The sequence below is a fragment of the Mustelus asterias genome, unplaced genomic scaffold, assembly GCF_964213995.1.
Source record: "Mustelus asterias unplaced genomic scaffold, sMusAst1.hap1.1 HAP1_SCAFFOLD_243, whole genome shotgun sequence".
NCBI lineage: Eukaryota > Metazoa > Chordata > Chondrichthyes > Carcharhiniformes > Triakidae > Mustelus > Mustelus asterias.
In genome coordinates, this window is record NW_027590214.1 from 131086 (window position 1) to 150831 (window position 19746).

Below are 19746 nucleotides of genomic sequence, written 5' to 3' on the forward strand. Positions count from 1 at the left end.
ACTCCACCTGACGAAGGGGCAGCGCTCCAAAAGCTAGTGGCATTTGCGACCAAATAAACCTGTTGGACTTTAACCTGGTGTTGTTAAACTTCTTACTGTCTTTACCCCAGTCAACGCCGGCATCTCCACATCATGGATTCAGTTCTCCAGCTCCTGTCTGCAGACTGACAAAACCAATGGCTCTTATTGGGGGTGTTGGGGCCTCCAGCGAGTGTTTGTGAATCCTCCCCGCCCACCTCCCAGGGTTTCCTTCCTTCCCAGAGATCAGAGTCCTCATTGATTTGAGGCCAAAGTGTAACCTCTTATTTATTGTCCCCCTCCCCCATCCTCTGATGTGAACCATCCTCCAGTGGCTGAGCCAGGATGGGGCCGTTAACCTGGGCCTGTTCCCGGGAGGGAGGGAGGGAGAAGCCCCGCAGCTGCAAACCAGGGAGCTGACAATGATTCTGAAGGGTTTGCGGATCCACAAAGTGTTTCCAAATCCTCCCAGCCACCGCCTAACGCTGACTCCGCTTCTCCGGGACAAACAAGCGCCAAGGACAGCAATGACACTGCGCATGCTCCACATCACAATGCCCGGGGATTGATTGACGGCAGCTCCGGACCAATAGGAAGAGGGGGCGGGGCTGGTCCCCCAACCAATCGTAGTGAATGAGGGGCGGGACTGGAGGACCGAGCGGGAGCGGCTGGTCCTCCAACCAATCGCACTGAATGAGGGCCCGGACCAATAGGAAGAGTTCCCTATTCTTTGCATGGGAGAGATGCACATGCGCAGTAAGCAACGGCGTTCGCAGTGTGGGTGAAAGCAACTGGAGAGAAGTTCCTCTGTCTCATCAGCAGCCGGTAAGGATGCAGAAATATAGAGGGAGCAATGGAAGCGGCGGATGGACGTAGAAGGTTTCTAAATATCTGGTGAAGGCCTCAAACCTCGAATATGAGCCCGTAGGTCCCGTGTTTGCAGCTTCAGGTCTTTGTCCCGAGACGAAGCTCAGGTTAACGGCCGCCATCTTGATTCAGCGGGGAGCAGAGCGCACGCGTTGGTGTCTTGGTGACGCAACCGTGAGTGGGCGGGTCTTTGTGTTTCTGCTCCCACCGGGTCCTAATGCACCCATCGGGTCCTAATGCATACCAACAATGAACAATAGATTTTCAAACAGCTTCACCCACTCCCAGGCTGCACCTCACGTTTGCAGCCGAGAGAAGTTTATGGGTCATGTACATATTCAGTGTGAGAGGTTGCATCCCAGAGTACTGACATGAAGCGGTTACAAGGCTTTTGTACTCGTTGGAGTTTAGAAGGTTGAGGAGGAATTTATTGAAACTTACAGGATACGGCGAGGCCTGGACAGAGTGGATGTGGCGAGGATGCTTCCACGAGTAGGAAAACCTGGAACCAGAGGCACAACCTCAGACTAAAGGGACGATCCTTTAAAACAGAGATGAGGAGGAATTTCTTCAGCCAGAGAGTGGTGAATCTGTGGAACTCTTTGCCGCAGAAGGCTGTGGAGGCCAGGTCATTGAGTGTCTTTAAGATAGAGATAGATAGGTTGTTGATTAATAAGCAGATCAGGGGTTATGGGGAAAAGGTAGGAGAATGGGGATCAGAAAAATATCAGCCATGATTGAATGGTGGAGCAGATTCAATGGGCCGAGTGGCCCAATTCTGCTCCTATGTCTTATCGCCTTTTCGTTACAGTTCAGCCCCAGGCTCCTCATGTTTACATAGAAGCGGAAGTAGACCATTCAGCTCTTTGAGCATTCCCTGCCATTCATTATAGTCATGGCTGATCCTCAAATTCAATACCCTAATCCCACCCCCCACCCCATAATATCCCTTTAGCCCCAAGAGATATATCTAATTGAAATCAGGCTCTACTTCCACTTTTGAGGAACGGAGATCCAAAGATTCATGACCCACTGAGAGAAAAACATCTCATCTCTGTCTCTATGGGCAGCACTGTTTTTTAAATAGTGACCGCAAGATTCTCCCATAAGAGTAAACAACAGTTCTAACAAGTTTTTAGAAGGTATTTTGAGAGACAGGATCTACAGGCATTTAGAGACACAAGGACTGATTAGAGATAGTCATGTGAGTGACATTTAGAGACAGTATGGCTTTGGAGTGGAAAATCATATCTCTCAAATTTGATTGAGTTTTTTGAAGGAGTAACCAAGAAGGTAGATGAGGGCAGTGCAGTTGATGTTCTCTACATGACCTTTAGCAAGGCCTTTGACAAGATACCACATGGTAAGTTGTTGCATAAGGTTAAATCTCTCGGGATCCAGGGTGAGGTAGCCAAATAGGTACAAAATTGGCTTGATGACAGAACAAGTCTCACAACACCAGGTTAAAGTCCAACAGGTTTATTTGGTAGCACAAGCCACAAGCTTTCAGAACACTGCCCCTTCATGACAGAAGACAGAGGATGGTTGTAGAGGATTGTTTTTCAAACTGGAGGCCTGTGACCAGCGGTGTGCCTCAGGGATTGGTGCTGCGTCCACTGTTATTTATCATTTATATTAATGATGTGGATGAGAATTTAGGAGGCATGGTTAGTAAGTTTGCAGACACCAGGATTGTGGTATAGTGGACAGTGAAGAAGATTATCTCTGATTGCAACGGAATCTTGATCAATTGGGCCAGTGGGCTGACGAATGCCAGATGGAGTTTAATTTAGATAAATGCGAAGTGATGCATTTTGGTAGATCAAACCAGGGCAGGACTTACTCAGTTAATAGTAGGGCATTGGGGGGAGTTATAGAACAAAGAGATCTAGGGTAACAGATTCATAGCTCCTTGAAAGTGGAGTCACAGGTGGACAGAGTGGTGAAGAAGGCATTCGGCATGCTTGGTTTCATTGGTCAGAACATTGAATCCAGGAGTTGGGACGTCTTGTTGAAGTTGTACAAGACATTGGTAAGGCCATACTTGGAATACTGTGTGCAGTTCTGGTCACCCTATTATAGAAAGGATGTTATTAAATGAGAAAGAGTGCAGAAAAGATTTACTAGGATGCGAACAGGACTTGATGGTTATAAGGCGAGACTGGATAGACTGGGACTTTTTTTTCTGGAGCGCAGGAGGCTGAGGGGTGAACTTATAGCGGTCTATAAAATAATGAGGGACATAGATCAGCTAGATAGTCAATATCTTTTACCAGAGGTAGGGGAGTCTAAAACTAGAGGTCATAGGTTTAAGGGGAGAGATAAAAAGAGTCGAGAGGGGCAATATTTTCATACAGAGGGTGGTGAGTGTCTTGAACAAACTGCCAGAGGTAGTAGGAGAGGCAGGTACAATTTTGTCTTTTGAAAAGCGTTTAGACAGTTACATGGGTATGATGGGTATAGAGGGATATGGGCCAAATGCGGGCAATTGGGACTAGCTTCGGGGTTAAAAAAAGAGGCGGCATGGACAAGTTGGGCTGAAGGGCCTGTTTCCATGCTATAAACCTCTATAACTCCTCTCCACATCCAAGACTTTTCAGGATGTGAAAGGTTTAAGTTAAGTTGCCTCTTACTCTTTTAAACTCGAGCAGAAGCTAAACTCGAGCAGAGACTGTCTCACTGCTCCTCATCAGACAATCCACCTATTCCAGGTGTTAGTCGACTAAACCTTCTATGAACTTCTTCTAATGCACTTATATTTTTCCTTAAATAAGGAAATCGATAATGTAGACATTGCTCCAGATACAGACTCACCGTGTGCAACTGAAACATAACTTCCCAGCTTTTACTCCATTCCCCTCATAACAAATGATAGCTTTCTGAATTACTTGTACCTGTATTTTCTATCGTGATGGATTTTGAACACTTTTTTGTGACAGGGGGTTAGAAAGGGAGGATTTACACACAACAAGCTCAAACCAAGAGAAAATGTTGTCTCTTCTGATATGGGCTTTCTGAATGGGATAAGTAGGTAGATGTGAATGGAATGTTTCCACTTGTTGGTTCTTCCATTACTGGGAACCATGAACAGACAACAAATAAATCAAACAGGAAAATAGGAGATGTTTCTTTCTTCAGACAGTTGTTAGAATTTGGAACTCACTGCGACTGGAAGTGGTTGACTCAAATACTTTAGATGCTTTCAAAAGGAAAATATATGAGCCTATGAGAGAAAAGGGATTGGAAAAATCAAGTGAAAAGCTGAGATGTGGTGATCAGAATGAGAGGAGACTCATGTGGAGGATAAACTCCAGTACAGACTCGATAAACCGAATGGCCTGTTTGTGTATTGTCACAGACAGAACAAACAATTCTCCTTCCCTGTTCAAAGACAATAACAATCAGCTCCGAATGATCCGAGTGACTGTCAGATCTCAACGTAATGTTTGGTTTGTGTTTTCTTGCTGTAAATCCTCCTTTCCAATATCCTGCAAAGGGAATTTACAAAAGTCATCACTGTCAGTTCAGGATAGATATATTCATAGAATTCCACAGCTCGGAAGGAGGCTATTTGGCCCATCAAGTCAACTCTCTGACAGAGCATCCCACCAAGGCCCCAACAACATAACCCAACTTATTTACCCCACTAATCTCCCTAACCTACACACCCTGGGGGGAAAATGGATAATTTAGCATGGCCAGTCCACCTAACCTGAATATCTTTGGACTGTGGGAGAAAACCGGAGCACCCGGAGGAAACCCACGCAAACAAGTGGAGAATATGCAAACTCCACACAGCAGCGCTCCGAAAGCAAGTGGCGTTTGCTACCAAATAAACCTGTTGGACTTTAACCTGGTGTTGTTAGACTCCTTACTGTGTAAACTCTACACAGACAGGTAACCACGGCCGGAATTGAACCCAGGTCCCTGGCGCTGTGAGGCAGGAGGACTAACCACTGTGCCACCGTGCCAGCGACGTAATTCTTTGTAAACTTGTTTTGCAGGAAATAGAAGAGGAGGATTTGCAGTCTGGACAAACAAATCTCACGTCAGACAGAGTCAATCAATTCATTGGGATTTGAAGATTTGTGCATCTGAAGGGATTTAATTGACCATCTCAGTTGGAAACTGGTGAGAATCTGTTTCCTTGCTCCTCCTGTGGGGAGGGATTGATACAGCTGGAAAACATGCTGACACGACAGCGATCTCGCAATAGTGAGAGTTCATTCACCTGCTCCGTGTGTGGGAAGAAATTCATGTGTTCGTCCAACCTGCTGGCTCACCAACTCGATCACATTATTCAGAAGCCTCTTCAAAGCTCTGACTCTGGGCAAAGCATTGAAACCTCTGAGGAACAGGCCCAACACCAGCTCCTTCACACTGACGAGAGACCGTTCAGCTGCTCCCACTGCGGGAAGAGGTTCAGCCAGTCCTCCCGCCTTGCAGAGCACCAGCTCCTTCACACACACGAGAGACCGTTCAGCTGCTCTCACTGTGGAGAGTCATTCAGCGACTCAGTGCATCTCACTGAGCACCAACAAGTTCACACCAAGGACAGGCCATTCAGCTGCTCCCAGTGTGGGAAGAGATTCACTCAGTCCTCCCACTGCACCGTTCACCAACAGATTCATTTTCAGAAGAGACATTTTAAATGCTTTAAATGTGAGAAGACCTTCAAAAGAAGGATTAGTCTGCTGAGACACCAGGGCAGTCACACTGGGGAGAGGCCATACGTTTGCCCTGTTTGTGGGAAAGCATTTACTTGTTTGCAGCATCTGCTAAGTCACCGGCCTATTCACACCGGGGAGAAGGCATTCAGCTGCTCCGTGTGTGGGAAGGCTTTCACGGAGTCATCCAGCCTCCGGAGACACCGCCGCATTCACACAGGGGAGAAGCCGTTCTCCTGCTCCATTTGCGGCAAAATATTTGCTCAGTTTTCCTCCTGCAATCAACACCAACACATTCACTCTGATCAGAGACCTTTTCAATGCTCAGAATGCAATAAGACCTTTAAAAGAAGTGATGATCTGCTGAAACACAAACGCATTCACACCGGGGAGAGGCCGTTCCTGTGCTCTGTATGTGGAAAGGGATTCGCTCAGTCATCTGGCCTGCTGAGACACCAACGCATTCACACTGGGGAGAAGCCGTTCACCTGCTCTGTGTGTGGGAAGGGATTCACTGATTCATCCTATATGCTGAAACACCAGCGAGTTCACACTGCGACAGAACCGTTCACCTGCTCCCTGTGTGGGAAGGGATTCACTGATCCATCCCGCCTGCAGAGACACCAGCGAGTTCACACTGCGACAGAACCGTTCACCTGCTCCCTGTGTGGGAAGGGATTCACTGATCCATCCCGTCTGCAGAGACACCAGCGAGTTCACACTGGGGCAAAACCTTTCAACTGCTCCATGTGTGGGAAGGGATTTAATCAGTATTACAGCCTGCTGAAACATAGACGACTTCATGTGTGACCGGCAACGTTGGATTCTGTTGTTTCTGCGCCCTGAGATAAACAATAACAATTGGATGAATAGGGGAGGCAGTGGCACAGTGGAATTATCACTGGACTCAGGGTAAGGCTCTGGGGACCCAGGTTCGAATCCCACCACAGGCAATGGTGAAATTTGTATTCAATTAAAATCTTCAATTAAAAGTCTAATGACAAACCTCAACCTTTAATCAATTGTCGTAAAAACCCATTTGGTTCAGTAACGTCCTTTGGAAAAGGAAACCTGCCGTCCTTACTTGGTCAGGCCTACATGTGACTCCAGACCAGCAATGTGGTTGACTCTCAAATGCCCTCTGAAATGGAGGCAGTTAGAGATGGGCAAGAAATGCTGGCCCAGCAAGTGACGCCTACATTCCGTAAAAATGAACTTTAAAAAGTTCCTCAGTATCTCAGTAACCTCCTCCAGTCCCACAACACTCTGTGTAAATACAAGTTGTTGATGATTATACCCTGAGATCGATAACGTGAACCCGATTCCCCTCGTCCGCCAACTCGGCAACTTCTTCACAAAAAGTAAAGCACATGGGATTGGGGCTGTTGTACTGAGATGGGTAGAAAACTGATTGGCAGACAAGAAACAAAGAGTAGGATTAAACGGGTCTTTTTCCAACTGGCAGGCAGTGACTATTTGGGTAACGCAGGATCAGTGCTGGGGCCTCGGTTACTCACCTGCCATGGGTCTTGTTTTTTTTCCCTTGTTTATTATACATCATTTTTAAATTGTTGCTTCCTAAGAATCTAATTTAAAACCATGGATAAACTCAAACCACTTTTGGAAAATCTGTGACTCTCTGATCAAGAATCTTACTGACCACTGCACACCATTCTAGTCACCGTATTATTAAAAAAAATATCCAGGCACTGGAGAGGGCGCAGAGAAGATTTTAATGATGAGATTTTAATGTAGAAGGCAGCTCACCACCACCTTCTCAAGGGCAATCAGGGATTAGCCATAAATGCTGGCCAAGCCAGCAATGCCCACATCCCATAAATGAATTTCAAAATGTGTGTTTTTTTATCAGGAAAGAATTGACAGGCTAGTTCTTCTTTCTTGAGAAATGAAGGCTGAGGGGTAACCTGAGCAGAGGTCCTCAAATTTATAAAATGCTTCGATACAGAAATAGTGTTTCCTCTTGTGGGGAAGAGCAAAAAGTAAAGTTTATTTATTAATCACAAGTAGGCTTAGATTAACACTGCAATGAAGTTACTGGGAAACTGGAGACAATCAATATAAAACAGTCACTGAGAAATCCAATCGGAAATCCAGGATAAATTTCTCTACACAAAGAGTGGCGAGAATATGGAAATCACAACTACAGGGAGTGAAATGAACAGTATAGATGTCTTTCAGGGGAATCTCAACAAGTACTGATGAATGATTTTATAGTTCATTCAGGATTTATTTCAAAACGACTAAAAGTGACAGGAGATAATTTGCAGGGTGTGAGACTCTGTGTGTGAGGGTGTCTGTGAGTGTGTGTGTTGCTTTTCATTGGTGTCATAGAAACCTTCCTCTTTCTGAGCAGACAATCTGGCTCCTGAATGAGGTGAATTGTACAACTCAGAGATTCTCCATTCAGAATGACCATGTGCTGTGTAAAACAGGCATTCGGCCTCTGATCTTCGGGTAAGCATTCTCCAAGGCGGCCTTCACGACACAACAACGCAGAGTCGCTGAGCAGAGACTGATAGCCAAGTTCCGCACACATGAGGACGGCCTCAACTGGGATCTTGGGTTCATGTCACACTATCTGTAACCCCCACAACTTGCCTGGACTTGCAAAATCTCCCTTACTGTCCTGGCTGGAGACAATACACATCTCTTTAACCTGTGCTTAATGCTCCCTCCACTTACATTGTCTGTACCATTAAGACTTGATTACCTGTAAAGACTTGCATTCCAACCATTATTCTGTAAATTGAGTTTGTGTCTTTATATGCCCTGTTTGTGAACAGAACTCCCACTCATCTGACGAAGGGGCAGCGCTCCGAAAGCTTGTGTGGCTTGTGCTACCAAATAAACCTGTTGGACTTTAACCTGGTGTTGTGAGACCTCTTACTGGGCTTAGCCCAGTCGAACACCGGCATCTCCACATCATGGAATCTCTCTCCACAGTTGCTGTCAGACTTGCTGAGGTTTTGCAGCATTTTCTGTTTTGAAGTCAGTGCTTTGCTGTGTTGTCTCTGTGCTCCATCTCCACTCTGATTGTATTGGAGCCTGTGTGTGTCATTGTTACACTCAGAGTAAGTCAGTGCTTTGCTGTGTTGTCTCTGTGCTCCATCTCCACTCTGATTGTATTGGAGCCTGTGTGGGTCATTGTTACACTCAGAGTAAGTCAGTGCTTTGCTGTGTTGTCTCTGTGCTCCATCCCCACTCTGATTGTATTGGAGCCTGTGTGGGTCATTGTTACACTCAGAGTAAGTCAGTGCTTTGCTGTGTTGTCTCTGTGCTCCATCCCCACTCTGATTGTATTGGAGCCTGTGTGGGTCATTGTTACACTCAGAGTAAGTCAGTGCTTTGCTGTGTTGTCTCTGTGCTCCATCCCCACTCTGATTGTATTGGAGCCTATGTGTGTCATTGTTACACTCAGAGTAAGTCAGTGCTTTGCTGTGTTGTCTCTGTGCTCCATCCCCACTCTGATTGTATTGGAGCCTGTGTGGGTCATTGTTACACTGAGACTCTGTCACTGTTATTATTGGACAAACAGCAAGCCACCGTCACAATGCCCGGCTGATTGACGGTAGCGCGGACCAATGGGAAGAGAAGGGGCTGGAGGACCAGCCTTTCCCGCTCGGACCTCCAACCAATCACAGTGAATGAGGGGCGGAGCCCGCTCTGACTGGAGCATGCGCATTGTGGGTAATGGCGACGGAGACGGGCTGTTTTTTCGGCTCGGAGATAGATTAGCGGTGATTGACGGTACGGAGGGGGCGAGGGATCTCGCGGGTGGACGGAAACGCTGCGTAAGCAGGTTGTGTCAGCCACGAACCTCGGTAAAGAGCTTCACGGACCCAGTTTGTACCGAGCGATACCGCAGCTCCTCATGTTCGGGCCGTGTTCATGGCCGCCATCTTTATTGGGGGCAATATGCAACAAGGCGCATGCGCAGGCCGGCATTGTTTTAGGGGGTAATGTTGTCAATGAGTGGGAGGAGCTTGTTCCCCATTGTTCAAAATGGAGACAACTTGTCCATCAAACTGCATCAACCCTCTGAGTCCCAATGTCTTATTGACGAGGCAGAGCGGTGGCAGAGAAGGAAAGAAAGGGAAATAGCTTTGACAAAGGGTCATCTGGCCTCAACGTCAGCTCTTTTCTCTCCTCACAGATGCTGCCAGACCTGCTGAGATTTTCCAGCATTTTCTCTTTTGGAAAGGGAAATAAATTCTGCTTTCCAGATCCCACTATATCATGAGATGTATTTCCCATTCATCTTCTGTTCCACCATCCTTATGGGCAGCGAGTTCCAGATCATGTGCTCTCCCTACCCAAGTATAAATCTTCCTCAAATACCTGCTCTATCACAATTCAAATAATGTCCTGTATATTACACTTTTATCCAGTATTATAGACATCTGTCTGGCAGCCTGCATGGAGATTTTCAGCTCCCTGTGTCCAGGACAGGAAGCAGTGAGCATGGATCTGTCAATCAGCCTCAATCAGCACCTTCAGGAGAATTGGGAGGGTGAATATTAGATACAGCAGAGTGAGAATGGAGGGAGAGTGTGTGGGATGGAGATTTGCAGCTTTTGGGGAATGAGAGAGGAAAGAATGTTCCATAGAAACTAGAACTGTCTGTTCTGAATTTCTATCCTGTACTGACTGTGATGACTTTTGTAAATTCCTTTTACAGGATATCAGAAGGTGAGGATTTACAGACAGAAATCTCAAACCAAATGTCACATCAACATCTGACAGAGGCCTCAATTCGTCGGGACCTGAATATTATCGACCTTTGAATCCAGAATGGAAATGTTTCTCTGTTCTGTCTGCTTCAGGAGATTTTAAATTTCAGTGTGACTGGAAAAGCACCGAGACACACACCCGAGTGAGAGTGCTCCAGTGCACTGAGTGTGGAAAGAGCTTTAACCAGTTACACAGCCTGAAAATACATCGCAGCATTCACAGCGGGAGAGACTGTACCCGTGTTCTGTTTGAGATTTAACTAATTGTTTAACCTGGAGAGTCACAAGGACACCCGCACCACGGAGAAACCGTGGAAATGTGGGGACTGTGGGAAAGGATTCAGTTTTCCATCTCAGCTGGAAATTCATCGACGCGGTCACACTGGGGAGAGGCCGTTCACCTGCTCTGTGTGTGGGAAGGGATACACTCAGATAATTGATTTACAGAGACACCAGCGAGTTCACACTGGGGAGAGGCCATTTACTTGCTCTGAGTGTGGGAAAGGATTCACTTGGTTATCCAGTCTGCAGAGACACCATCGATTTCACACTGGGGAGAGACCTTTCATCTGCTCTGTGTGTGGGAAGGGATTCACTCAGTTAATTGATTTGCAGAGCCATCAGCGAGTTCACACTGGGGAGAGGCCGTTCACTTGCTCTGTGTGTGGGAAAGGATTCAGTGTGGCATCAGGCCTGCGGAGACACCAGTTAGTTCACACTGGGGAGAGGCCGTTCACATGCTCTGTGTGTGGGAAAGGATTCAGTCAGTTGCCCTACTTGTTGAGGCACAATGTCACTCACACCCAAGAGAGACCCTTTAAATGCTCTGACTGTGGGAGGGATTTCAAAAGCTCTCAGCTAATGATGTCCCACCCGCGCATTCACACTGAGGAGAGACCTTTCAGCTGCTCTCACTGCACAAAGAGGTTTAGATCATCATCTGCCCTGCGGACACACCAGCGAGTTCACACTGGGGAGAGGCCATTCACCTGCACCGTGTGTGGGAAGGGATTCACTCAGTCATCCCGACTGCAGAAACACCAGCGAGTTCACAAGTCATAGAGTCATACAGTACAGAAGAGGCCTTTCAGCCCATCGAGTCTGCACTGACAAAACTACACTAAATTTACACTCATCCATTTTCCAGCACTTGGCTGATGGTGTTTGAACTGTCAAAACATTCAAGTGCCCATCCATGTGCTTTTTAACGGTTGTGAGGTTTCCCGCCTCCACTCCCCTCCCAGACAGTGAATTCCAGACTCCCACCACCCTCTGGGTGAAAACATTTTTCCTCAAATCCCCAAAACCTCCTGCCCCTCACCTTAAAATGATGCCCCCTCGTTATTGACCCTTCAACTAAGGGGAACAGCTGCTTCCTATCCACTCTGTCCATACCCCTCACAATCTTATACACCTCAATCATGTCCCCCCTCAGCCTTCTCTGCTCTCAAGAAAACAATCCAAGCCTATCGAGTCTCTCCTTATAGCTCAGCTGCTCCATCCAAGGCAACATCCTGGTGAACCTCCTCTGCACCCCCTCCAGTGCAATCACATCCTTCCTATGGTGAGGCGATCGGTACGAGTACAAACTGGGGTCAAGCAGGGCTGCGTCATCGCACCAACGTTCATCCCCACCTTCCCCGCAGCAACACTCCACCCAGCACCATGAAGCTTCCCACTGCAGTCGAGCTAACTGACTGGACCAGTGGGAAACTAACAATATCCGACCCCTCCAGGCCAGAACCAAGACCAGCCAAGCCTCAGTCATCGGGCTGCAGTACGCAGACTCTAAGGGGGGTGGGGGGGAGGTGATGGCCCAGTGGGTATTATTGCTAGACTATTAATCCAGAAATTCAGCGAATGTTCTGGGGGTCCGGGTTCGAATCCCGCCATGGCAAATGGTGGAATTTGAATTCAATTAAATAAAATTAAGAACCTACTGATTATCATGAAACCATTGTCGATTGTCGGAAAAACCCATCTGGTTCACCAGTGCCCTTTAGGGAAGGAAATCTGCTGCCCTTACCTGGCCTGGCCTACATGTGACTCCAGAGCCACAGCAATGTGGTTGTCTCTCGAATGCCCTACAAGGGCAACTCGGATGGCAATAAATGTCCCATAAATGAATGAAGAAAATGCCTATTTGATTTGATTTATTATTGACACGTATTAGTACACAGTGAAGAGGATTATTTCTTGCACGCGATACAGAAAAACCATAAAGTACATAAGGAAGGAAATGAGAGAGTGCAGAATGTTACAGTCATAGCTGGGGTGCAGAGAAACATCAACTTAATGCGAGGTAGGTCCATTCAAAAGTTTGATGGCAGCAGGGAAGAAGCTGTTCTTGACTCGGTTGGTTCGTGTCCTCAGACTTTTGTTTCTTTTTCCCTGATGGAAGAAGGTGGAAGAGAGAATGTCTGGGTGCGTGGGGTCCTTAATTATGCTGGCTGCTTTTCCAAGGCAGTGGGAAGTGTCGACAGTGTCAATGGATGGGAGGCTGGTTTGAACGATGGACTGATCTTCGTTCACGACCTGAGTGAGTCTGTGCGCACACTCAGAGGTTGATTAAGGGCATTTTTACAGTAACTTCATTGCAGTGTTAATGTAAGCCCACTTGTGACACTAATCAAAAAGCTTAAACTCGTCAACATATTCACTGAGACATATGAGAGAATGGGCCTCAGACTAAACATCTGGGAAACTAAGGTTCTCTACCAGCCCACTCCTGCTCCCCCTCCCCGACCCATCAAGATCCACAGTGAGCCCCTGGGTAACGTGGATCATTCCCCACACCTCAGGAGCCTCCTGTCGGCACGGGCAGACATCGACGATGAAATCCAACATCGACTCCAATGCACCAGTGCAGGCTTCGGACGCCTGAGGAACAGAGTTCAAAGCCCGAGACCTCAAATCCAGCACCAAGCTCATGGTCTGCAGAGCAGCCGTGGTCCCTGCCCTCCAGTATCCATCAGAAACATGGACAATGTACAGCAGACACCTCAAATCCCTGGAGAGATGTCACCAACGTTGCCTCCACAAAATCCTGCAAATCCACTGGCAGGATAGGCTTACCACCGTGAGTGTCCTCTCCCAGGCCAATATCCCCAGTATCGAGGCACTGGTCACACTCGACCAGCTGTGATGGGCGGGCCACATTGTCCGCAAGCCCCAGACAAGACTCCTGAAACAAGTGCTGTACTCCGAGCTCCGCAATGGCAAGCTGTTGGAGAAAATTCCTAATAGTTTGGAGAAATGTTAAACCATGAGGCATCTCAGACACGAACAGAACTACCAGCATTGAGTTAAATGACTAAATCAGACTGAGAAGCTAACAAGGGAACAGTCTACACACATGTGAACACAGTAAGAGATTTAAACAAGTAATTCTGATTTAAACATGAATTTTCTGAATTTAAAATGTATGTGAGCTGTATTTTTAAAAGCAATTGTAAACTTTAGCCAAAGGCAGGCTGCTGCAAGGCATGATGGTACAGAACACTGACAGACAGGCTACATTCTTCGGAACAATGCAGTCACAGAATGTGACAACCTTTATTCAGGAAGTTTCCAACAAAGTTTCTAAAGGCAGCTTCATGAATATGATTGATTCACACTGGCCAGACAAGACAGTGTCTTCTCAGACGTGAAAACGTGCATTTGTCTGGTTTGGCCAGTGACGGAATAAGAGCCGATTGGAACATTAACTTTGACCTTTGTAGCTAAGCTTCTGGGGTTGCTCAGCAACAAGGGGAAGCAGAGTCAGCAATAGGGGGAGGAAGTGTCCGGATTCTACGGACCAATGAAATCCCATTATGTCAGAGGGTAAAATGCAATTGGTTAAAGTATATGACGTGTAATTAATGATTGATTTGTATTGAAAATGATTGGTTTACACCTGATGAAAGGCAGGAGAATTGATATGAAGAATGTATTATTGATCTATCCTAATGATTGTCTGTCAGAGTTATTAGATCAGGATGCTTCTCTTCCAGAGCAGGATTAACACTGTCCAATAATTTCTCCCTTCAATCGTTGGTCAAGTAAAAGATAAGTCTTTAAACTGGGATACTGGCTTTCATGAGTCTTTGTATTGTCTGAAGGTTTTGGCAATACCTGGTCTCCAACGGTAATGTACCCAGTGTGTTTTGGGAATGAACTCAGAAGAATCATTCAACACTCAAGCCTGATTCAATTGACAAACAGTTTATTGAGTTATGCCAGTGGGGAGAAGTTTGCCTGTCTGGAGACAATACACATCTCTTTAACCTGTGCTTCATGCTCCGTCCACTCACATTGTCTGTATCTTTAAGATCTGGTTGGCTGTAGAGATTCACATTCTAATCAGTATTCTGTAACTTGATTTTGTGTCTATGTGCCCTGTTTGAGAGCAGATTTCCACTCCATCTGACGAAGGAGCAGCGCTCTGAAAGCTAATGGCATTGGCGACCAAATAAACCTGTTGGACTTTAACCTGGTGTTGTTAAAACTCTTACAGTGGGGAGAAGCCACAGGGGCTGACCATGTACAACTCCACCCCACAAGGAAAATCATCAATTCTTATACAGTTACTCAGCCCATCCCAGCTGGACACAATCCAATCAGAATGGTTATAGATTACATACATTATATATAGGTCCAATTAAATTAGTATCTGGGCATCATGGGGCTTTGCGATGATCTCATGAACAGATCGGTGCCCCCATCATGATGTTTTCCAGACCCCCTTATCTACCATCCCTGGGCTTTCTTTGTACATCGACTCTCTTAGTTTGAAAAGCGTGGATTAAAAGTTCTCAAATGGATATCAGTGCCCTTCCTTTGTTTTAATCGAACAACCACACGGTCTGGGAATCATTTCTATTTATAATCTCTCCTTTTAAACTCTTTCCTTCAGTATCCAATTTCCTTTTCATTGTGTTAATTGCATCAGGAATAAATCTTTGGACCTGACAGGAGGTTTAACCCAAGATCAATCCAACACAGGATTGGTCAGAATCATTTCACATGTCCCAAATTTTAAATAACTATTACAAATTAAAACTCTCATTCTCACAGGTGTGAATTTATCCGGATTAACATTCCCACATGTTCAGTAAAATGTCCTGGAAACATATCCCTGGCCAGTAAATATGGGTCCAGGTTCATAACTTTTGAAAAAAAAGTTTTATTAATCACACTTCCATTTTAAAGTCCATTTGATTTAAATCACAGACACAAAACCTCAAAGCTTGAAGCGTTCAACACACAAATATCATACATACACAAGCAGAGAATCTTAGCATGTGCTTTACAACAACAATAACCAAAATTAATTCCTTAAGCGTTCTTGTGGTTCTGTTTTTAAACTTTCAGGAATGCCTTTAATTAAATACTCAAGGTAAGGTTAATTCCCCAGAAAGATAAACCTTAGCAAATGTAGCCCAAAACAATGATAAAACACATTTACAAACATCCACATAAAACAAGAGATGGGTGAGATCCTAAATGAATATTTCTCATCAGTGTTTACTGTTGAGAAAAGCATGGATGTTTCGGGAACTCGGGGAAATAAATAGTGATGTCCTGAGGAGTGTACATATCACAGAGAAGGAGGTGCTGGAAATTTTAAAGTGCATCAAGGTAGATAAATCCCTGGGATCTGATGAAGTGTATCCCAGGACACTTTGGGAGACGAGGGAGAAAATTGTGGGTCCCCGAGCAGAGATATTTCAATCATCGATAATCACAGGTGAGGTGCCTGGAGGTTGGAGGGTGGAAAATGTTGTGCCTTTGTTTAAAAAGGGCTGCAGAGAAAAGCCTGGGAACTACAGGCCAGTGAGCCTCACATCTGTAGTGGGTAAGTTGTTGGAAGGTATTTTGAGAGGATCTAATCAAGTCTTAAAGATACAGACACTGTGAGTGGAGAGAGGGCTAAGCACAGGTTAAAGAGATGTGTATTGTCTCCAGACAGGACAGTTAGTGAGATTTTGCAAGCCCAGGCAAGTCGTAGGGGTTACAGATAGTGTGACATGAACCCAAGATCCCAGTTGAGGCCGTCCTCATGTGTGCGGAACTTGGCGATCAGTCTCAGGGGAGGTCCCAGAGGATTGGAGAGTAGCCAATTTTGTTCCTTTGTTTAAGAAGGGTGGCAAGAATAATCCAGGTAATTACAGGCCGGTGAGCCTTACATCAGTGGTCGGGAAATTACTGGAGAGGATTCTTCAAGACAGCATTTATTCCCACTTAGAAATAAGTGGACGTATTAGTGAGAGTCAACATGGTTTTGTGAAGGGGAGGTCGTGTCTCACTAACTTGATCGAGTTTTTCGAGGAAGTGACGAAGATGATTGATGAGGATAGGGCAGTGGATGTTGTCTGCATGGACTTCAGTAAAGCCTTTGACAAGGTCCCTCATGGCAGACTGGTGCAGAAGGTAAAGTTGCATGGGATCAGAGGTGAGCTGGCTACGTGGATACAAAACTGCTCGGTCAAAGACAGAGGGTAGCAGTGGAAGGGTGCATTTCTGAATGGAGGACTGTGACAAGTGGCGTCCCTCAGGGATCAGTGCTGGGACCTTTGCTGTTTGTTATATATATATATATAAATGATTTGGAGGAAAATGTAACTGGATTGATTAGTAAGTTTGCAGATGACACAAAGGTTAGTGGATTTCCAGATAGCGATGAGGACCATCAGAGGATACAGCAGGATATAGATCAGTTGGAGACTTGGGCGGAGAGGTGGCAGATGGAGTTTAATCCGGACAAATGTGAGATAATGCATTTTGGAAGGTCTAATCCAAAAAGGAAATATACAGTAAATGGCAGAACCCTTAAAATAGGTCAAGGGACCTGGGTGTACAGGTACACAGGTCACTGAAAGTGGCAATGCAGGTGGAGAAGGTAGTCAAGAAGGCATACGGCATGCTTGCCTTCATCGGCCGGGGCATTGAGTTTAAAAATTGGCAAGTCATGTTGCAGCTTTATAGAAGCTTAGTTAGGCTGCACTTGGAATATAGTGTTCAATTCTGGTCACCACACTACCAGAAGGATATGGAGGCTTTGGAGAGGGTACAGAAAAGATTTACCAGGATGTTGCCTGGTATGGAGGGCATTAGCTATGAGGAGAGGTTGGAGAAACGTGGGTTGTTCTCACTGGAACAGCGGAGTTGAGGGGTGACCTGATAGAAGTTTACAAGATTATGAGAGGCATGGACAGAGTTCATGCTGCACTATATAATTATGCCGCACTATATTCCAAGTGTGGCCTAATTAAGGTTTTATAAAGCTGCAACATGATTTGCCAATTTTTACATTCAATGCCCCAGCCGATGAAGGCAAGCATGCCATATGCCTTCTTCACTACCTTCTCCAACTGTGTTGCCACTTTCAGTAACCTGTGTACCTGTACACCCAGTTCCCTCTGCCTATCAATACCCTGCAGGGTTCTGCCATTTACTGTATATTTCCTATCTGTATTAGACCTTCCAACATGCATTACCTCACATTTATCCGGATTAAACTCCATCTGCCATCTCTCCGCCCAACTGATGTATATCCTGCTGTATCCTCTGATGGTCCTCATCGCTATCCGCAAATCCAACAACCTTTGTGTCGTCCACATTTTCCTCCAAATCATTTATATATATTACAAACAGCAAAGGTCCCAGCACTGATCCCTGCGGGATGCCACTAGTCACAGCCCTCCATTCAGAAACGCATTGTTTCACTGCTACCCTCTGTCTTCTGCTGACTAAATATTTCTGAACTTCTTAACACCCTGTCACCCTGTCACCCTGTCACTCTGTCACTCTGAGATCCTTGTGACATTTGACTCAAAGAGCATCAGCCCACTGGAGGCAAAGTCATGTGACCAGCCAGTCCAGCAGAAAGAAACCCTCTGACCCAATCCATGGATCAACTGTGAGAATGAACAAAATGCAATCCTGGATGCAACTGAGAGCAGAAACAATAACAGCAGAATCCAAACCCTGGAATCACTCGTGAACTTGCTGGTGTCTCAGCAGCCGGGATGAAACTGTGAATCCCTTCCCACACTGAGAGCAGGTGAATGGTTTCTCCCCAGTGTGAACTCGCTGGTGTGTCCGCAGGTCGGCTGACTGAGTGAATCCGTTTCCACACTGAGAGCAGGTGAACGGCCTCTCTCCAGTGTGAACTCGCTGGTGTCTCTGCAGGTCGGCTGACTGAGTGAATCCCTTCCCACACTGAGAGCAGGTGAACGGCCTCTCCCCAGTGTGAACTCGCTGGTGTCTCTGCAGGTCGGCTGACCGAGTGAATTCCTGCCCACACTGGGAGCAGGTGAATGGTCTCTCCCCAGTGTGAACTCGCTGGTGTGTCCGCAGATGCGACGACTGAGTGAATCCCTCCCCACACTGAGAGCAGGTGAATGGCCTCTCTCCAGTGTGAACTCGCTGGTGTGACTGCAGGTTGGATGACTGAGTGAATTCCTGCCCACACTGGGAGCAGGTGAATGGCCTCTCCCCAGTGTGAACTCGCTGGTGTGTCTGCAGGTGGGATGACTGAGTAAATCCCTCCCCACACTGAGAGCAGGTGAATGGTTTCTCCCCACTGTGAACTCGCTGGTGTGTCCGCAGGTTGGATAACTGAGTGAATCCCTTCCCACACTGAGAGCAGGTGAATGGCCTCTCCCCAGTGTGAACTCGCTGGTGCATCTGTAGGCTGGATAAATGATTAAATCCCTTCTTACACTGAGAGCAGATGAATGGCTTCTCCCCAGTATGGCTGCGCCGATGAATTTCCAGCTTAGATGGTGCTCCATATCCCTTCCCACAGTCCACACATTTCCATGGTTTCTCCATGGTGCAGGTGTCCTTGCCTCAGTTGCAGCCTTGTCCACACACAGAACACAAGTACAGTCTCTCCCAGCTGCGAATGGTGTGATATTTATTCAGGCTGTGTAACTGGTTAAAGCTCTTTAGTCAGTGCACTGGAACACTGTTGGTGTGTTGGTGCTTTTCCAGTCACAGTGATGTTTGAAATCTTTTCAAATCGACAGACTGTACAATCATTTCTCCTTCTAGATTCAAAGGCCAATGATATTTAGCTCCCAAGGAATATGACTGTCATGTCTCGATGTGACTTTTGAGATTTCTGCCCGTGATTCCTCTTTCAATATCCTGTAAAAGAAGTTTTAAAGAGTAATCAGTGTCAGAACAGAATAGAAATTCAGAACAGAAAATTCTAGTTTCTATGGAACATTCTTTCCTCTCTCATTCCCCATACCTGCTGGGGGGTCGGTACAGGGGAAATGTTAGGGGGAAGTTTTTCACACAGAGGGTGGTGGGCGAGTGGAATCGGCTGCTGTCAGTGGTGGTGGAGGCAAAATCAATAGGGATTTTTAAGAGACTCCTGGATGAGTACATGGGACTTAATAGGATGGAGGGTTACAGGTAGGCCTAAAAGGTAGGGATATGTTCGGCAC

At 46.2% G+C, this 19746-nt stretch overlaps 2 protein-coding genes across 3 annotated transcripts in view; one reads left to right on the top strand and one right to left on the bottom strand.

Annotated features, from left to right (window-relative positions):
• The window catches only part of LOC144485885 (uncharacterized), an 83003-nt gene that overhangs the window by 35493 nt on the left and 27764 nt on the right, over positions 1 to 19746 (bottom strand). Inside the window, exons 4-6 of the mRNA XM_078203963.1 lie at positions 18362 to 18983; positions 13379 to 13526; positions 13100 to 13257 (exon numbers count right to left, since the gene is read on the bottom strand). Coding sequence (XP_078060089.1) covers positions 13100 to 13257; positions 13379 to 13526; positions 18362 to 18983 — 928 coding nt within the window. The remainder of the gene's footprint in view (positions 1 to 13099; positions 13258 to 13378; positions 13527 to 18361; positions 18984 to 19746) is intronic.
• LOC144485879 (uncharacterized) lies at positions 656 to 7235 on the top strand. 2 transcript variants are annotated; one of them, XM_078203953.1, is made up of 2 exons: positions 656 to 843; positions 4890 to 7235. In XM_078203953.1, exon 2 carries the CDS (start codon positions 5073 to 5075, stop codon positions 6360 to 6362), a length of 1290 nt encoding a protein of 429 aa, XP_078060079.1. In that variant the 5' UTR covers positions 656 to 843; positions 4890 to 5072; the 3' UTR covers positions 6363 to 7235. The 2 variants fall into 2 exon arrangements, with proteins under 2 accessions (XP_078060079.1, XP_078060080.1); XM_078203954.1 differs by lacking the exon at positions 656 to 843 and adding an exon at positions 2065 to 2248.

Excerpts from the sequence above, each read along its gene's own strand:
- LOC144485879 (XM_078203953.1), top strand. The coding sequence starts at position 5,073 with ATGCTGACACGACAGCGATCTCGCAATAGTGAGAGTTCATTCACCTGC.